This window comes from Podarcis pityusensis (genome assembly GCF_964106645.2).
Source record: "Podarcis pityusensis genome assembly, chromosome: 7".
Taxonomy (NCBI): Eukaryota; Metazoa; Chordata; class Lepidosauria; order Squamata; family Lacertidae; genus Podarcis; species Podarcis pityusensis.
Genome location: NC_138031.1, coordinates 63114397 through 63133772, shown reverse-complemented (window position 1 = coordinate 63133772; position 19376 = coordinate 63114397). Strand labels below are relative to the sequence as shown.

Genomic DNA, 19376 nt, shown 5'->3' with positions numbered 1-19376 from the left:
AAAAACCACTACAAACTAAAATGTCCTATTAAAATACACATCATATTTAGACATCTGGGTAGGCTTGCTTAAATAAAGAAGAGTTTAGCAGTGGTAGAGAAGGTGCTTGGCTAAGGACAATGGGCAGGGAGGTGCTGCCAAACTGAAGGATGGAAATCCTTGCAAGTCCCACATATCCAAGTGGTTGAGCAGGCATCTATGGAGTAAGGTGATCCTCGTGCCCCAGCTAAGAGGAGGGGAGGGGAATATAAGAGAATCATGCAATTCCTAAGGCCAGGCAGTGAGTTCATGGTTGATGTAGGAGTTGATATAGATGATTTCTGCTCCCAGTTCACCATTCTCACCCATGGCCCAACAGTCCTCAGCAGCTGCTGTGGAGTGGTGGTTAAAGGGCTGCAGTCTCCAAATCCCTACTCAGCCACGAAGCTACTTGAATGCCCCTGGGCCAGTTTCTATTTATCAGACTGGCCTACCTCACAGGACTGCTATTTGCAGTGGGTGGGAGAAATCATGTGAGCAGCCCTGGGCTCCTTGGAGGAGAGGCAGACATAAATAAATACCCCAGCACCTCCCTTTGTAATAATAATAAAAATAAAAATTATTATTATTATTATTATTATTTATTATTTATACCCCGCCCATCTGGTTGGGTTTCCCCAGCCACTCTGGGCGGCTTCCAACAAAACACTAAAACACAATAACCTTGGTAAGGTGCCCATGTCTCTACACAGCGGTTCTCAACCTGTGGGTCCCCAGATGTTGTTGGACTACAACTTCCATCATCCCTGAGCTCTGACCTTGCTAGCTAGGGGTGATGGGAGTTGTAGTCCATCAACATATGGGGACCCACAGGTTGAGAAAGGCTGCTCTACAGTGATGGCAAAAGAGAACAAACTGAAAGGGATGAAGGTGAGGATGAGAGACAGGACAGGACAGGAGAGGGAATCAAGGGTGTTGCACAACCTGCCTTAAACAGCGGCGTCCTCGCCTTGCCGCTGTCCGTCTCTTGTGGTGCTGAAATGAACCCGCTGTTGCCCTTACCCTCTCGAGCTCCGCTTCTGATCTGCTGCTCACTCCGGGAAGGGGATCTTTTTTGTCCCCGACCTTCACCCTCCCACATAGCTGTCCTCCGAGGTGTTAAAAGCACGTGGGGGAGGGAGGGAGGGAGACTCCTCCTTCTCCTTCAGCCCCGGAGCTGAAGGCTCAGGAATCCAGTATTCTCCGCCCCGCACACACACAAATTAATTAAACAAAACAAAAAACAAAAAAAACCAAGCCCCTCAATAGGGTGCCGATCCCCAAGCCAGCAAAGGTGTCCTCTGAATGGGAGCCTGCAATGCGAAATCCGCTTACTCAGAAGAAGTCTGTTCGCCTGACTGCAGTTCAGTAACTACTACTACAACAACAACTTATAATTTATGATGATTATCATTACGCATTTCGGCATTTTAGCACTCTCTTCGGCCAAAAACAGCTTCCAAATTGCGCTCCACAAAACCGCGTTGAGCTTCAGCGTCGGCTCAAAACTTCTGAATGGATTTCCAGCGCTGAGTGGATTTTTACCCAGCTGCGCGCTCAACTCCAAGAGGGTGTATAGTTATCTAAGTAGTGCTTAGGCTTGCCAACCTGGCGCCCTCCAGATGTTTTGGACTAGAACGCCAGATGTTTTGGGTGCTGATGGGAGTTGCGGTCCAAAACATCTGAAGGGCACCAGGTTGAGCAAAAGCTGAACTACAGGAGATATTAATTGGATGTTTTTAAACCGAGGTTGGCTGGCCATCTGTCTGGGATTCTTTAGCTGAGATTCCTGCATTGCATGGGGTTGGCCCAGACGAGGTCGCTTCCTTGAGGTCCCTTCCAACTCTACAATTCTATTATTCACTGTCCCTGAAATGGTTAGATACAAAGGAGCTTAACAACTACAACGAAGGCAGCTGGAGTTGGAAGTGACCAAGTACAATCCGAACCATGTCTGCTTAGAAGTAAGTCCTATTGAATTCCATGGGACTTACTCCCAGTCAGGTAAGTGCAGAAAGGACTACAGCCTGAATTAGAAAGTGAATTAGACCATACACCATGTTGGTTCTCTCATATCCAGTGGTGGAAAACCGAAAGGCTCTGCAAAGTTGTTGTTTGATATCCTTTGCAACGATTCGAGGCAAGCTCTCTTTAATCTTCTAATGTTAATTCTGCAATGTGACAAAATTCCATCACACCGATGGCGGCAGCCAGGTAGGGAGAGGGGAGCCATTTCCGTACGCTGACAACGAAAAGTATTGTTTCATAACGATTTTGCATTTTTCCTATGATGTTAGTTGGTTCACAGTTTTTAAATCTTTGCTCTGTTCTAAGATACAAAAACCTAGACTCTTGAGCACACTGAATACTTTCCTGCCTTCTCTTTTTTTACTTTCGATTTTGGGTTTTATTCGCCGATACCATCCTGAAGACATTTAAGCCAGCTCTCTGGCACGTAAAACGACGATCCAATACACAGTTACCTGGGAGTAAATCTCATAGAACTCAGTGGGTCTTACCTTTGAGGAGACACGTTAAATAAAGTCAGCGTTTGATGCTCAGCATTGTGCAGGACACTGGCTGCGATCGTATCCGATGCACATTTACGTGGCAGGTAGCGTAGGCGTTATTAATTTCAGCCCTCCAGATTTGCTAAAATACCCTAAACACTTTACAAGTTTCTGGGGTATTTTAGCAAACCTGCAGGGCTGAAATTAATAACGCATTTATTCCGCCGCAATCTCGATCCCCGAACACACTTGCTAGGGAGTGAGTCCCAATGAAGAAAATGGGATCTACTTCCAAGGGGAAAAAACGCGCCCAGTATTCCTCTACCGCGCATTCTCAAAAGCAGAAGACGCGGCTGCGTACAATCAGCGGACTTGGTTCTGCCTAGGACAAACCTCTTGGAAAAGGATCATTCTGTTAATAAAATATATCACGGGGTATATTCTGCCTTCTATATATATATTTTATTTTTGTTCCCGAAACAAGCATTCTAAATAAACTCTGCGTAATAGTTGCGACAGAGTTTGTTCTAAAATTATGCACTGCTAGGATCTATTTTGTTGTGGCCGATAATAAAAGAAATCGCCTCCCCTCGACCGTTTGGCAAATATATGACGCGAAACTTTTTAGATTTTTGTTCTCCAATAAAAATAATAAAACGCCAGTTATTTTATTTGCGGATTACTGGAACGAGAATCATATTGACAATGTTCTTCCTTTGTCTTTACTTCCCTCGCTTTGCGTTACATTCTTTCAATCTTTTGTGACCAGGATTTATCATCATGCTAGACCCGATTTATGAATGTATGTTTTTATTTCATTGGCCGCTTTTCCATCTGTCTGTCTGTTTAAAGCATGAATAAAATAATGACCCTGGAGGCGTGTTTTCTGAAATATGTTCCTAAACATCTTTTAAGGCATAGATTATTGTTTGTTTAATGTTAACCTCCATAGTTATTGTGAAGCAAAACTAAATAAGTGGCACCTGTTGAACTGGTCATGACGCATCCACAACACCGTTTTACATGCGCCGGTTGGTATTCAAGTAAGTTTTACTCAAGAGTCAGAGTAGACTCGTTAATGAACATGCCTAAAACTTAGTTGAATACCATCCATTATAGCTACTCTGTAAAAGAGCAGTCCTATACTTCACTGTAGTTTGCTCCAAGGTAAACGGGTATTGCTAAACCTAAAGCTAAACCTAAAGCTAAACCTTTAGGTTGCTAAACCTAAAGCTCACAAGATGGCTATAATGGGCGAAAAATCCGGTTTTTGGCAGGATCCTAAGGTCTCCAACACAATGGAACTTCCCTTTGAGCAGACAAGTCTAGACTTGCCCTATAAACTGCGTTCTTGGTAGTGGTGCCCTCAAGGGAGTATGAAATTCCAATTTTCCTTTGTGATTGGAGATTTTAATCTGCCTTGGATACAGAAAATATTTGGGCTTCAATCGTATATAGGCACGCCTTCGCTTAGGAGCGTCATTAAATCCAGTAGGTCTGCGTAAACGTACTGCAAAATCCCTTCTGCGTTTGCAACACCTCCACCAAGTGACCCTTTAAATCCACTCGATAGTCAAGCTCTATAGGCTCGTCTTCCAGGCAGAATGAAAAGCGCACAAATCTTTCGGGACTCAACGATCCCACTTCCTTCCTCTCCCTTTTAAGTCGGGGACAGAAGTAAGACTTCCTCTCCGCGGGGTTTATAAGGCGCACCGGATTGCAACCGGGACGCGGAACTCCATCTCTTCTCGTTCCTCCTACTTACAAAATAATGTCCCCATCCTAAACGCATAATTGATAAACCAATCCTAGGGACATATGCGCAGCAGCAGGGAATAAAATCCCCCCTGCACCCCCGGAATCAATGCCTACTAGGAAGGGATGCATAGCTTTCCTTTCAGGAAATCGCCTCTTAAAGTAACCCCTCCGACGCAGTGGGGGGGGGGAGTGGATCGGGCTCCGAGCGCGCTCAGCCACCCTTAATTCACGCCCTTGGGCGCAGGTGGCAGCATCAGCTGCGCGTGGAACGCGCGTCAGACGCTGCCCGAACGCTTATTAAGGCCGCGCTTGGCGCGCGCGCGCCACTCTTTCCTGGAGGATTTGGAGCCGGCCATGCAGGATCAGGTCGGTCGGCCGCTTGCAGGCCCGCGGGAGGGGCTCTGTTGACTGGTGTAAAGACTGGTTCTCCAGCATAGTTGGGGTGGCAAACCTGTTGTGGGCTTTTGTTTGGAGAGTGTGCCCCATGGGCCCTCCCCGGGGGGGGGATCCTTCTCAAGTACACATGCGTCTGATTAGGCATGACCTGAGATTAACCCCTTGGAGATGCATAGGGTCACCTTGCAAAACGCTCAAGGTGGGGGTTACCCAATGAGCCTCAAAGGTCTTTTTTTCTGGGATTTTGGCTGACTTTTTCTTGGCTGCAAATGGGTGGTGATATATTTTTTTGGCTGAGGACACATTGAAAATCTATGCCCCATCTTTTAATCAAATACTACCAGGAGTGGCTTATAGCAGATGAAATACCCTGCAGGAGGAGGAGCTGCTTCTGAACACCAGCTGCTGGAAATCAGAGGAGGGGAGAGAGCTCCTGTGCTCTGGTCCTGTTTCTGGGCTTTCTTTTCATAGGTAAAGGGACCCCTGACCATTGGGTCCAGTCGTGACCGACTCTGGGGTTGTGGCGCTCATCTCGCTTTATTGGCTGAGGGAGCCGGTGCACAGCTTCCGGGTCATGTGGCCAGCATGACTAAGCTGCTTCTGGGAAACCAGAGCAGCGCACGGAAACGCCGTTTACCTTCCCGCCAGAGCAGTACCTATTTATCTACTTGCACTTTGCTGTGCTTTTGAACTGCTAGGTTGGCAGGAGCAGGGACCGAGCAACGGGAGCTCACCCCTTTGTGGGGATTCGAACCGCCGACCTTTTGATCGGCAAGTCCTAGGCTCTGTGGTTTAACCCACAGCGCCACCCACGTCCCAATCTTTCTTTTCTTATGTTTACTTAAAAACAATTCCGGCACAAGTTTACTGATGCTCTTTGAGGACATCTCCAGTCTTTCTTGCAGTGATCAACATAAGTACTGGGTGGGGAGGCACTGGGGAGAGGGCCATCTCCTCTACCTTTCCTAATGGTCTTGGGGTGGGGGCCTAGTGGGCAAAATTGGAGAGTATGAGCAGCTGGGCGAGTGAGCTTCCATTAAGGGCTCCCCTGCCATTTCTGCCCACCATTTGAGCTCTGGGTAGATATTTCTAATCAAAATTTGTATGTTTGAAATGATTGTGTGTGTGTCCCCCTCACGTATAGGAAGAAGAGAGTAGAGAAAATGATGGTGACATGCCGGACAGATCTGAATACTATGTAAATATCACCATGTGCACAACATTGTTCAGTCACCTTAAAATCAATTGTCTTTGTTTTAGAGACACTCATCTTTTCAGCATATTGAGGGCCAAATGAGCCCCACTAGCAGAAGCTCACACAAGATTTCTACCATTGTCCTCCCCTCACATTCTTCCAAATTGGCTTGTGTGTGTTTCAGGAGAAGAGTCAGAGAAGAGTGTGGGGAGAGAAGAGTGGGGATGGAGCCATTTCCATAGCGCTATGTTGAATTTCTCACTCTGTTTTCAAAGTTGGTATGGACCAGGAAGTGGCTAGATCAATGGTGGGAAAGCTACCATAATCTGTCCATAATTGAGAGGCTATTCAAAAAGTTGTTTGTGCATGTTTTATTCTAGCTAGAGTCATTACTGAGTGATGCCTTCAAGGGAAAAGGATTTCAGAAAATAAAAGAAATAATCCAAGGGAATGATATTTATCCTCAGAAGTACAGCAAGCAACTATTAAACCAACTGGACAAAGTTCTAAAAAAGGCAAGTAGGAAAAAGCTCCATTGTTTCAGCTGCAATTCTGTAGCTTCTTTCTGAAGAGTAAGCCCCATTGAACTCAATGAGGCTCGCTTCTGCGTAGACATTTATAGGACTGCACTGTTAATCTCTTAAAATTCAGTCCATTGAATTGCTTGTTTATGCAGTAATGCGGGATTTCCCTCCATCCTAGGAACTGGACAAAAATGAGTTCACAAATGTATCCCTATTGTTGAAGTGCATTCAGCAGTATTGTAGAAGTGATCCTCGAGATGGTGTAAATTTGCTTCTTCAGGAGGGATTGATAGCAAAGATAAGTAACCCTATACATGAATGGCTGTTTAAGTGCTCTGCTGTGTATAAACCATACTAATGCTCCATGAAACAGAAATTTCCTTATTCTAAGAACTGGTGTTCTTAGCCAAAAGCTGACCAAACCAAACTTCTAAATTGCCCTCCTTTCCATTGCGGATTGATTATCTCCCCACCCCCACCCCGCCAAAAAAACCCCAAACCATTTAATTTTTTTGCAGTCAGTTTGTTTGACCTCATTTTGTTACTTGTGGACAAGGATGACAATCTTCCTTTTTTGTTTTATGCAGCTAGGCATGGTTCTGTGAAGATTTGTGTTATTTCATTGAAAGAAGAAATTGGTTTCATAAATTGGGAATAGCCCACATAAGATGGGCAGGCAATATCCATGGGCAGCTTTTATCTTACTCTTCAACCCTCCCTGTATAATAAAAACACTTGTGGGTCTCCATACACATGTAATTGTCGTCTTTCTCCTAGCTGCATTTCTGTAAGTAGAAAACTAGCTTTGAGACATTCCTTTGACTTTGCTTGTGTGTGTCTTGTTTTACATGGTCATTTGGTTTGAAAGAACCAGAGAATTTCTGAGCCTGATAGAACCAAGTGAAAGTACATTCTTGGTCCACCTTGTTGAAGACTTCTTTGACACTGCCTTGGTAAGTGCACAGAGACAAACGTGCTGGGTTGCGGCCTTTTGGCAACCATATTTGTGCACCACAAAGCGGCTGGTTATGAACCCCACAAATCTCCCTTTTCCCTGTAGCCATGCCCATTTGTGACCTTTATTTTGAAAAAGTGCTTTTTGGACCTGACCTTTTACCACGTGGATGTAGGGATGGGGGAGCCTGTGGCCTGCCGGAATTTGTCAGACTCCAACTCCCATGAGTCCCAACCAGCATGGCCAGAGGTCAGGGATGATGGGAGCTGTAGTCCAACAACATCTGGAGGAACAAGTTCCCCAGCTCAGCGGTAAGCTAATGCTTTCCTTGTATGTTTATAATGGACTGTATGGATGCAGCTTTGTTCAATACTAGGACATCATGGTAATGTGGAAAGCCATCCTTTGAGCCATTTAAGATGCAAAGATGCATGTGGATGTTGTGCAGACCCTCCAAGTGTTCTTGTTTTCCAGGGACAGTCCTAGATTTACAGAAGCCGTACCAGTTTCTGATTTAATCCCAGATTGTCCCACTTTTCCTTAAGATGTCCTTATTTTAATCAGAGAAATGTTGGAGGGTATGGAGTTTTGTCACCACCACCCCCAAGCCAAAGAGATAAGTAACTATACAACCTTTAGAAGGCATCTGTATGTATAGGGACTTTTAAAAAAATGTTTATTTATGTTTCTATATACGTTGGAAGTTGCCCAGAGTGGCTGGGGTAACCCCATCAGACGTGCGGGGTATAAATATTATTATTATTTATTTATGGAATACGATGTCCCTTTCTTTACTGGAGAAATGTTGGAGGTGTGGTTGTGCAAGCTGAGGCTGATTTTGATAAATGCTCCCCGTGACAAACTGGACAATGGAAGTTGCTTCTGAGCTTTCAGTGCCCCATGTGCCTGCAGGAACATTATGTTCACTTCCCATATGGTTCATCTGCATTGTAGCAAGTACCCACGCCAGCGCCACGGGGTGACAATGCTAGTGAGGCCAGCATCCATGACACCTGTGGGACAAATGTGGGATGCTGCTTCAGATTTTCCTGTGAAGACCCAACCATGCAATTTTTGCTGGAAGCTATGTTGTTCAAAGTACATAGCAGTTGGCCCTAACTTGTCATCGTACCACGTAGTATTTTTTACAATACCTGCATGGAAAAATGGGAATGTAGAAAATGCGTGTGAAAATCTGTACATGGTTGAAATGCACTGCATGAATGACAATGATAATAATTCAGGACGACTCTGAATTTGAAATAAAACTCAGTGTTGAGGAGCGGAAACTTGTTCTGTTTGAACCTGGCCGGTATTATGGTTAAGCACTTTACAATGCTGTGATATATTAGTGCTGGTGTGTAAGTTTTATAAACTGGGCAGTATTTTGAATGTGCTACATTTTGATGCATGCCAATAAGGTATTACCTTTGAGTTATATCTATTCTGTTTCTCTTCCCATCCCCACAACATCTTGCTTTCAGATTATTGGCAAAAGCAACGCTGAAGGTCAGTCGCTGAATACCTTTAAGTGTCTGATGTTGATTTATTATCAGAGCAGTCCCAAGGCAACATGACAAAAGACAAATACAAAAATTACATTTTTAAAAAAGAAATGGCGGTTTGAAGTAGAGAGAATTTATGGCTGTTAAATGCATATAATTTGTGACTACAATACCTCTCCAGGAGTAAATCCAATGGAACACATTGAGATTTACTACTGTATAAACATGCAATGTTTTTGTTGAGCTGTCTTTCTAAATTGTTTTGAGTCCTTGTGGAGCATAGGAGTAAACAAAAGAAGTGAGGCTGCCAGGTTTATTTAGACTGAATTAGACAACCAATTAATACTTTGGATCAGTGGTCCCCAATTAGCTAAGTACTGAGGAGCCCCTGTTTTTCAAAAGCCATGGACCCCCTAATTTGGAAAATTTTTATATCTCTGTGGTAGTTTTTGTTATGTGAATGGTGCCACGGACCCCCTGGTGTCTGAGGACCACCAATTGGGAACCACTGTTTAGATCATTCTAGTGGGTCCCCTCCAGTTAATCAGACTGAGAGATTAGGATACTGTTGTCTGTTTCTGATGCTTTGCTGTAGTAAGGAATTGGAATAGGGGACACACTAGAAATGGATTTTCCTTCTGTTGTCTTCCATACTGCGAAACTCTCACACACTTCAGTAATGCACAAATATATTTAATTGACTAAAAAGCAAATTATTGATCAGCTAAAAATGATCCAATCTGTGTACAGCTCTAATAAAAATGCAGTAGGTATTTAAACTTCTACAATGAGGGAGTGAAAAGCAAACCTCTTGTACAATATTACAAAAAGCAGGTCACACTGATTTGGGAAGATTGCTATTCCAATAAGAGAGACTGTGGCACTGCTTTGAAACTTAGAGGTCTTGCTGCCTAACTGGTAACAAATGTGTGTTTCTCTCCAAATTTCTCTGTTACAGGGAAAAAGCAGTTGCTGGAGTCTTTCATACCATATTTGGGACATCTAGCTGCTGATTCTCATGTGAGCTGTTTCCTGCGACAGGAGGTCAGTTTCAAACAAGGAATGTGTGGAATGATTTCTAGGAAGTAAAACAAAGTCGTTAGTTACTTATTCTTGTCTTCCTACATTTCTTACACTTCCTGTATCAAAGGCTTTGAGAACCTTAAACACTCTGCTGGATAACACTGGAAAAGAGGAGAAAAAGAAGTTTGCCGGGTCTGAAGAGATGTGTCTGCTCATGTAAGCATCTTTGTAACATGTGGACTTAATCCTTGTGTGTCTTCTGTGCTCTGTTAGGTGCTAGGAAGGAATCTTTCCCCTCTTCTTTTCCAGAATTTCTTATTGGATCTACTTAACAGAAAGTTTGAATTTTTGCTGAAGTAAATGAGGAGATATTTGCATCCAATAATGTCTTGCATTAGTGCAGTGTGGCTAGCCTATGTGGTCCTGCAGCTGTTTTTGGACTACAACTCCCATTATCCCTGACTCGACTAGCCCAAACCCACCACTGGCTACCTAAGAACATAAGACTAGTCTATTGGACCAGGCCTATGGCCCAACTAGTCCAGTTTTCACAGCGTTACTGGGAAACATATGGAGACAATTTCAGTTTTTGTATACCGCAGCACTGTGCCTGTGGTTGAAGATCCATATGACTGTTCAAGTGAAGAACTTACTTTTATGAATCGTGCATTTGAATATGAGGGAGAAAGGCATTTGGTTGCTGTGGCCCTAAACTGCCACGTTGCTTCATAAAGATTAAATTGGACAGTCTTGGCAAAAGTTCCCTTTCAGTCCACTCCTGTTATGCATGTTTTGTTTCTCGGTTTTGACTGTTCATACCTTATGTCTAAATATTTAATCCCCAATTGTTTCTCTCTCTCTCTCTCTCTCTCTCTCTCTCTCTCTCTCTGGCTTAAAGCTCATTAATGGGTTATGTCGTTTCAGGAAAGAACTTGCAAAAGCAATTCTGGATGTTGGTGGTAAGAAAAACTTAGCATCTTGGTTGGGGCTGGGAAAAGTCCAGGTACCTGTTTTGACGAGGCCTTAGACATCTGATGCTAAAATCCAAGAATACGGAAACTCCTGTGTAGAGTGGTACTTTTCAACTGATGTTAGCTGTAAAACTAAGCTGCTGCTTAAGAACTGAGTGAACCACATGTCACCTGATGTCCCAGTGAAATGTCGTTACCAGTTTTTGCCCACTCAGCTGATCAGCTGGTCATCAGGACTTACAAAGCACTTTTACCTGCCTCACATCTAACGGCATAGATGATGCCAGGCGGGCAAAACCAGCTCATGGGCCAAATGCAAAGACCTGGTAGGCCTGATTAGTCCCAGGGAATGCTAGGGTGAGATTGCTGTAGCTTCCCTGCCCTCACTAGTTGCTCTAATATCTGATACACCCCATTCTTCTTCTTATTCCTGTATTGTGTTAAAATGTTAAGGGAATACTGACTAGGCAAGGGTTAAACTGCTGTCTCTAAAGAACAAGAATTAATCTGAAGCAGCTCTTCTTCAGAAATGCTATGTGCAAACAAGTATTTTGATATGAATACCATTTTAAGCAAGAGGTTCTTTGGAAAGGTGAGATCTCTTCCCTAGCAGTAGAATTAAATTAGGTGCATTAGTGGCACTAGTTCTAATTCCCATGGTTTTTTATGGGACAAAAGTGGCAAACCTTTGTTGAGTCATAGCCAATGAACCTGTAATGGTTGCACATGAATATTTGACTATTCTCGGAAATGCAAAAGTCATAAGACTGTAGTAATAAATCACATTTCCCTTTAGCAAGATAAATAGTGTAGCAATAGCATCAAACTTCCCAGGAGGGAAGGAGGGAGGGAAAGCACGCTGCCTTTTGAAATATTGGAATAATGGACTTGGGCAAAGGCTGAATATAAAGCGGAATAGTTCTTGATCTAAACTTGTAGTGCAAGGAAGGATGGAAGGAAGTTTTTCATCACTTGGTAAGATACTTTGCATATGGGATGCTGAATATATTGTTTTCAGTAACTCTTTTCTTTGTGCAGACTATGACATCCAGATTGCTATTGTGGAAGCCCTGTTCAGGATAATGTTGAAAAAGCTGAGAGACGATCTTGTTCACAACTGGTTTGAAGATCAATACCTTGCTAAGGCTTTTAGAGAAATCAAAGAAAGAGATTTTGAGACAGTAAGGGCTTTTGTTTTTTCAGCTTCTTGTTTTTGCTAATCTTCAAATGTATAGCAACAGCGGAATTTTTTTTGTGAAAGAGTATAGCAACTGGTTTCTCTCCCTTTTCACTGAATTAATGGATGTAATCTGCTAACGGTGCATTCTCAGTGAAGAAAATCAAGCATCGCTGGTTGTCTTTAAAACAACTCTGAAGCTGATTGATTTGTGATACTCAGGCCTTCTGAACTCATTTTGCATTTGTACGGTGGCTTATGTGCCACTGGGAAGAGCATGCAATGTTTATTTTTTTAAAAAATGGAATTGGCGTTGGAACAATTTTTGAAAATAATCGTCACATTCTGCTTTCCCTTTTCCCCCTCTTGAAGGATTCCAGGTTATTTCTTAACAAATTGAATGAAAGACTTGGGGATAAAAGAAGGTAAGGACTTGCCACAAACATGCTCACCCAAGAGAGTTTGAGCACTGATTTATCACAGGCTTTTGCCGGTTTTGTTTACCGACTCTATTTCTGGGCTTATCCACAGAAGTAACTGGGCGCCCCAGACTCTTTCCTCCCCACTCAATGTAGGCATGTCTCTTCTGAGGTGCTGCTGAGGCAAGCTTACTAGGAGCCCAAGTTCTCCCGTTCAGGCCGGTAATGCATAAACTCCAGTGTCTAGGCATGTGAAGTTATGTTGCAGAACTACACCAGTCTTGAGCACTGAAAGCATGGAGATAGAAAGATGTAGCGCTACAGATCATGTCAGAATGGATGGCAGTTTGCTGAGTTGGTCTTAAAAGCTTCAAAAGTTACAGAGCTAAGAATCAGCATGCTGTCACCTTGATACTTAAATGAGAGACAATCTGGATGGTGAGTTTTTCAGTTGCTCTCGCTCATGCACACATGGAGGAGACTTTGGGAGTGGAATTTTCCTGTGGAAGGCTTATCCAGTTGAGCCCAAAAGTACAGGGCTTAGTCATGTACAAATATTGGGTCAGCTTAGTGGGGGAAGTCATCTTTGAAGCTGGCCCTGCCAATAATGGGGTTTAGCTAATTATGTTGAAATATTATTTCATGGTTTCAGTATTGGGCATTTTGGAAAGTAAGGTCTTAATACTCAGAATCATAGAATTGCAGAGATGGAAGGGAGCCTGGGATAATCTAGTCCAGCGGTTCTCAACCTGTGGGTCCCCAGATGTTGTTGGACTACAACTCCCATCATCCCTGAGCTCTGGCCTTGCTAGCTAGGGGTGATGGGAGTTGTAGTTCAACATCTGGGGACCCACAGGTTGAGAAAGGCTGATCTAGTCCAACTCCCTGCAATGCTGAAATATGCATCCCTCCCATACAGGGATCGAACCTACAACCTTGGCGTTATCAGCACCACACTCTAAGCAACTGCTGTCCTGTTAACTTAGAGGACTCTGTTTTTTTAAAACAACGATGAATATTCAGGCTATTGAATGGCATTTTCACATTAAGTAGCGCATTTGACATGCTTGGAATGATTTCTGAAATTTGACAGTAGGCTAAGGCCATAGATGAGAAATAAATTTACTTATGAGTTATGCCTGCTTCCCAACATACAAGTCTCCCTTTGCCCAAGCTTCTAAACATCTTGAAAGGGCAAACTTTCTTTCAGAGGAGATGGGAGATGGTTTATTCATTTGTTTTTCAATATTTTTTTGCCCTGATTCCATTGTTGTCGAAATCTGCTGGGTGTTTCCCCAGCGGCATGGAAAGGGCTATGTGGCCACGTCAGAAGCTGGAAGTCATGTGTGCATGTCTGCTTCCCATTCTAGTGTTGTCCCCCAGTGAAACTCAGGCTCAGGAAGTATCCATATTGGCAACCTCTTTCACTTGATACGCTGATATGATTGCCTTGGTAGTAGTGTGGAAAGGAAAGGACTTTACTTAATGAAGTGTGAATTGCTGATGGGGCATGGGAAGAGATGCGGGCCCACCTTGTTTGCCATGGCAGATGGTGTTGACGTGAGCTGGTGCTGACCTGCGTTGAAGTTCTCCAAACAGATGGGCTAGCTTAGGCTCAATCACCACCTCTCATGTTCAGTCTTGCTGTAGGTCATTGCTAACTTGGAGGCCTGCCACTGCAATTGTACATTAAGCGGCTTCTGATGCTGTGAGAGAACAGCATGGGCACGTAGACCACAGGGAGTCAATGGGTCACCCTCCATACAGTGGTACCTCGGGTTACAAATGCTTCAGGTTACAGACTCTGCTAACCCAGAAGTAGTACCTCAGGTTAAGAACTTTACCTCAGGATGGGAACAGAAATGGCGCGGCGGCAGCGGGAGGCCCCATTAGCTAAAGTGGTACCTCAGGTTAAGAACAGTTTCAGATTAAGAACGGACCTCCGGAACGAATTAAGTTCTTAACCGGAGGTACCACTGTATATTGTTAGATTTCAGGTCCCATCAGCCCCAACCAGCATGCCCTGTGGTCAGGGGTGGCAGCAGTCTTAGTCCAGTAACATTTTTGTAGGACACCAAATTGACTACCCCCTGGCATGCATACGGTTACACATCTGCGACATGTTTGTACTCATCCATTTCCATGCTCAGGCTTGCCAGCGCTGCTTGTCGGGCATTTTCTACCTGTTTGGGCTGTACTTAGCATTGTCTGCTTTAAATAAAAACGTTGCGAAAGGCATTTTTTATTATTATTATTATTATTATTATTATTATTATTGAAAGATTTTTCATAGGTAACAAAAGTACATTCGGTGTCTGTGTTTTAAGCATCCTTCATACAAATCAATGACAGTCATTTTGAGACATTTTTTGTTGTAGATAATGTGGGGTGGGGTCGAGGTGGGGAGGGAGAGGGGAGAAAGTAGAGAAAGAGGAAGTTTTGAGGGAGACGAGCTATTTCCATAGCTATGAGATGGGGGAAGCAGGGGTCGGAGCAGATTGTATTTGAGACCGATATTCTAGTGGCGAATTTGTTCTTTTGCAGGGTTTACTCAGTTCCATGCAAAGCTGCTGTTGCTGATACGAACATGGTAATGCTTAAAAATCGCTGTGATATTGCATGAAGCTCGATAATGCTTAATAGGGCTCCTATGGCCTTCTTCAGGTGTTTTGCATCTGAGCAATGTAAATACATGAGAGGGAGGTGGTGGGGAGCAGCATGCCACCTCCATTGTTGTCTTGATTGCTGTCTACAAGTGGGAGGGCAGACTTCTGAAGCTAGAAGCTTCCTGTCCTCTTAGAGGCTCCCTGAGTATTTTTAGACTTCTCATTTTTCCAGGGACCTAGAATCTACAGGAGGCTCTCCCTTCTATCTCACAAAAGACCACAAGAAAAGAGTCCTTGATCCTGCTTGAAATCAGAAAAAAACTATTTGCTGAATTGTCAGTGCCTTTTTTATTCTAAGCAGCTAACTCTTTAACTATATTAAAGCTGGCTAACTTGGGAAAACCTTCATTTTACACTGCAGCTGTCCATGTGCAGCAAAGGCTAAGTGGCCTCGTTTCTCTTGCAAGCCACCTTTGGGGGAGATGTTTTGGGAGAGATGGAGAAAGGAAGGCTTAGCCACTACCCCTGCCAGTTGGTGTTGGGACCCCCATGGTGGTCAAAGCAGTACTCATGCAAGGGAGAGGGGGACAGTCATGGCTTTGTAACGTGTGTGGCTTGTTTTTTCTGTTCCCTAAACCATTAAGCAAGCTATTTACAATTTGTAGAGGGGTATCCAAGTTAGTTGCAGCAAAAACATCAGTGTCTTACGACAAATGTGGCTTAAGCTTTTATGTACTGAAGTCCACAGGTTATCGAGTTTTTCCTTTCTTTCTGAAAACAAGCAGAAAAGTTTCCCATTTCTTTCCAAGTTACAGAAACCAGCTGATGACAAACTAAAGGAGTTTTGGATTGACTTCAATTTTGGAAGTGAGAGCATTACTTTCTATGTGGACAGCCTTGAGGTAAAAAGAAAAGAAAAAGATACTGAGCCCCTTTGCCCTTGGCTGCTCTTAGCTGTACTAAAATAACGGACACAATTTTACTTCAAATATCCTTTCAGGGTGGTCTCTGGGAGTCGGTGAGGTTGGCAAAGGAAGCAGTTAGTAGCTATCGTCTTACAGGTGAGACTCTTCATACACTCAAAGGAAACGTGTGTGTAAACTGAGCTTGTGCAAATGGAGAGAAATCTTAGTTACTGTTGACAGGAAATAGACTTGCTGTATGAATCCAGATGTGAAGCAGGAAGAGTGTTTTAGATTCTTAAAGTGTTTTGTGGGGAAACATGAGTGGCTTCAGATTCAAGAGAGCCTTTTCCTGGAATTTTCTTGCTCTGCTCTCCCTAGTTATCCCACTCTGTGTAGATGACAGGAGCGGCCATCTTGCCATAGGCAAATAATGGTAACTTTTGACATGTAGGGAGAAGATAGCAGATATGAAAACACCATGAGGTTTTCTTGGGTTTGGAGAAAGGTTAAACCATTATTGCAGCTGCAATTGTTTTTGTGGTCTGCCTTTGTGGTGCCTTATTTATGCTGTTTGAACAAAGTGTTGGCATCTTCTAGAAAACATGCATTTTTCTTTTTTTCTAAAGAGGAAGGGGGAGAAAAGATTCTTAAAATGGTCTTGAAGGATCCCACGGCCATCAACAAAAAAGAAGTAAAAAAGATACAAATTCACTTTGATAGCCAGTTTGATGTGTTGACACAGCTCTTCAATGTAATGGGAAAGGATAAAGTGATGGCAAGTATTTCTCCCCCTCCCTTCATTTGACCTTTGTTCAGAACCCTTCTGTGGTCTTGAATTTTGTGTGTCATGTTGGTTCTCTTTATGGACGTTAGTATAATAGCCAAGTGCTTAGGTCATTTGTTAAATAAGCACAACTAATACCTGCTCCATTTGCCTCATGTTATAAAGCATTGGCTGGTTGCTTAATAATATCAACAAAATTCAAGACTGGAAAGCTGCAGATTCTGAACTTGGCAGGCATTTTTTCATTTCCTACAACTTTTATCCATGAGCGAGTGCTTTTCCTGGATTAAACTCTGCTTTTCCAATAACTTAATTGGACAGATAGTGCTTGACCAAGATGATGATAACTGCAGTGGAGATCAGCCACAGCAAAGTACAATAGGTGAGTGTCTTTTGAATGCACCAATATTAGTATCCAAGTCAGATGTGATGCTTAATTGTAGTCTTTCTGGGTCCTCCGGCCATTTGATTCTAGATAACTGGTACCCAAGGAGAGGAGGCTCTTCCTTGTGGCATCTTGTGGTTGGAATTCCAGATGCATCCCAGTGAGAATTGCCTGGTGCCAACTGTGATTACTTTTTTGGTGCTGTGCAAAGTCATCTTTATTTGCTCAGGCAATCAGCATGTTTTATAATAGCCGGTCAATTATGTGTGTCTTACAGATTTACTGAATTTTACTGTGGCTGTTGCTTCTGTGATTTGTACTGAATGCTTTCTTTGTTGTTGCTGATCACCCTGAGGAGTTTTGTACTGGAGGGCAGCCTGTAAATTTACTGATAGTCTATTAACTGGTCTCAGCCATGTATGTAATATCCTCAATCTTACCTTTTGCCATATCCTGTATATAAAGATCCCCATCTGTACAAGAGCAGCAATTTTAGCCAAAAAAAAGACTCTTTCTAGGCCTTTCCGCCTTTTGTGTTGGTTTAATTTCACAACTGTTGTGTGCTTCTTCCTTGCACTCTCTTGGCTATTGCTTCAGGTGACTTGAGTGTGGAAACATTGTTATTCTTTTTAATATTACACACACACACTTATTGATATAAACACATACAGAATACAGCCCTTGTTTTTATTCAGCCCTTGTTTTTTTTCCACGACCGGAGTTCACTGAGATTGAGAAGACAGGGTTGGATTGCTGCCTCTTCGCCTTTCCACAGCTGGCATTCCAGAAGCATTCCTTTTTAGAGTTATGCCTCCCTATCTTCACTGGGAGAATTAAACAAAGGGTAAATTGAGATTTGGGATGGGCTTTCCCTTGGTCTTGGCGCCACGCTTCATTTGCAGTAAGAGCCATCTCTCTTCCAGGGTATTGGGGTCAAGGGTGTTTTTTTAAACACATGGCTTGTGCAAATGTTTCTGATGAGAGAAATAGTTTGTGCATCCGAAGCATCTCAACTGAACATGCCCAACTGAGCCGGTTTTCTCAATAAAGAAGTCATTGACAAGTCAAGATGGACCATGGCAAAGAGGGGCCAGAAGTGAGGGGTCTATGTGTGTGGTTGGAGACTTCATGTCTCTTCTGTTTACATCCTGAGTATGTTTACATCAGGGGCTGTATGGGTGGCACCAGAGCTAATCATGGAGGAAAAAAGTCTTAATCTGGAACAAATGCCTCCTTCCTTTAGTTTTCACCAGGCATAGGCAAACTCCGGCCTTCCAGATGTTTGGGACTATAATTCCCACCATCCCTAGCTAACAGGACCCATGGTCAGGGATGATGGGAATTGTAGTACCAAACATCTGGAGGGCCAGAGTTTGCCTATGCCTGGTTTTCACCATAGCTGCCTTTTTAGAGCCTCGTTCAAGTCTATTCTGAGTTTGGTGGGGTTCATGTCAAGTATTTTTCTTCCTTACTACAACTAACTAATACAGCTACAGTACTGGAAAGCAAGTGAAATTAATCATTTGTGACCAGGCTTTTTTTCTATACAGAATGGAAGCCTCCCCTCCCCTCAGCTGAATAGCCTCAACAAGCCTCTGGCTGGCGAGGAGACACCCAGAGCCCGAAGATTATCCTCTTTGAGCTCTGGGGTGGGTCTGCTGGGGAAAGTGCATTCTGGCACCTTTTTTCTGGGGAAAAAAGCACTGTTTGAGACTATAGTGTGACATAGAATGTAGAATACACACACATATATGCATTACACTTCATATAAATGGTAGACACCTGGGGTTGAGGCTTTTTTCCCGACCAAACCATTCAATTATGAAAAAGTTTATATTGTATCAAATTAAATGAGGCTCCTTCTGATAGTTCTGAAACTGCATAGAAAGAGGGAAACGTTTTTAAAAGCTGGGGGAAAGAAAGATGAATTTTAAAATGGGAACTCTGGAAGGATGGTAAAATGAGGCAGCTTCTGGAAGTATTGGGGTGTGTGGAATAAAATGCATTTGCACCCTTAGGCAACAGCATGCCCATGTTTGGCCTAGAAAATTTGTCTATACTGCTGATTTTTTTATTTTCATTTTTTTACAGTGGTAAGCAGACATGTGGAGAGTGGAAAAGATCTTGAGGGTTCAGATTCCTTACTGAACGTTTCAACATTACTGTCAGTTGCAGCTACATCCGTGAGCATATTTGGGGACAACATTTGCCAGATGGGGTTGTTGCAGTTGCTGGGTGCCCAGCT

General features: G+C 43.3%; 1 protein-coding gene across 1 annotated transcript in view; it reads left to right on the top strand.

The window, feature by feature from the left end:
• Positions 1-5856: 5856 nt before the first annotated feature.
• SYCP2L (synaptonemal complex protein 2 like) overlaps positions 5857-19376 on the top strand; it is a gene marked incomplete at both ends in the record, with an annotated part of 31440 nt that continues 17920 nt past the window's right edge. The window contains 14 exons of the mRNA XM_081014536.1: positions 5857-5886; positions 6258-6392; positions 6580-6703; positions 7254-7354; positions 8841-8865; positions 9820-9905; positions 10012-10100; positions 10809-10843; positions 11894-12036; positions 12405-12457; positions 14996-15041; positions 15867-15959; positions 16058-16118; positions 16589-16741. Coding sequence (XP_080870662.1) covers positions 5857-5886; positions 6258-6392; positions 6580-6703; positions 7254-7354; positions 8841-8865; positions 9820-9905; positions 10012-10100; positions 10809-10843; positions 11894-12036; positions 12405-12457; positions 14996-15041; positions 15867-15959; positions 16058-16118; positions 16589-16741 — 1174 coding nt within the window. The remainder of the gene's footprint in view (positions 5887-6257; positions 6393-6579; positions 6704-7253; positions 7355-8840; positions 8866-9819; positions 9906-10011; positions 10101-10808; positions 10844-11893; positions 12037-12404; positions 12458-14995; positions 15042-15866; positions 15960-16057; positions 16119-16588; positions 16742-19376) is intronic.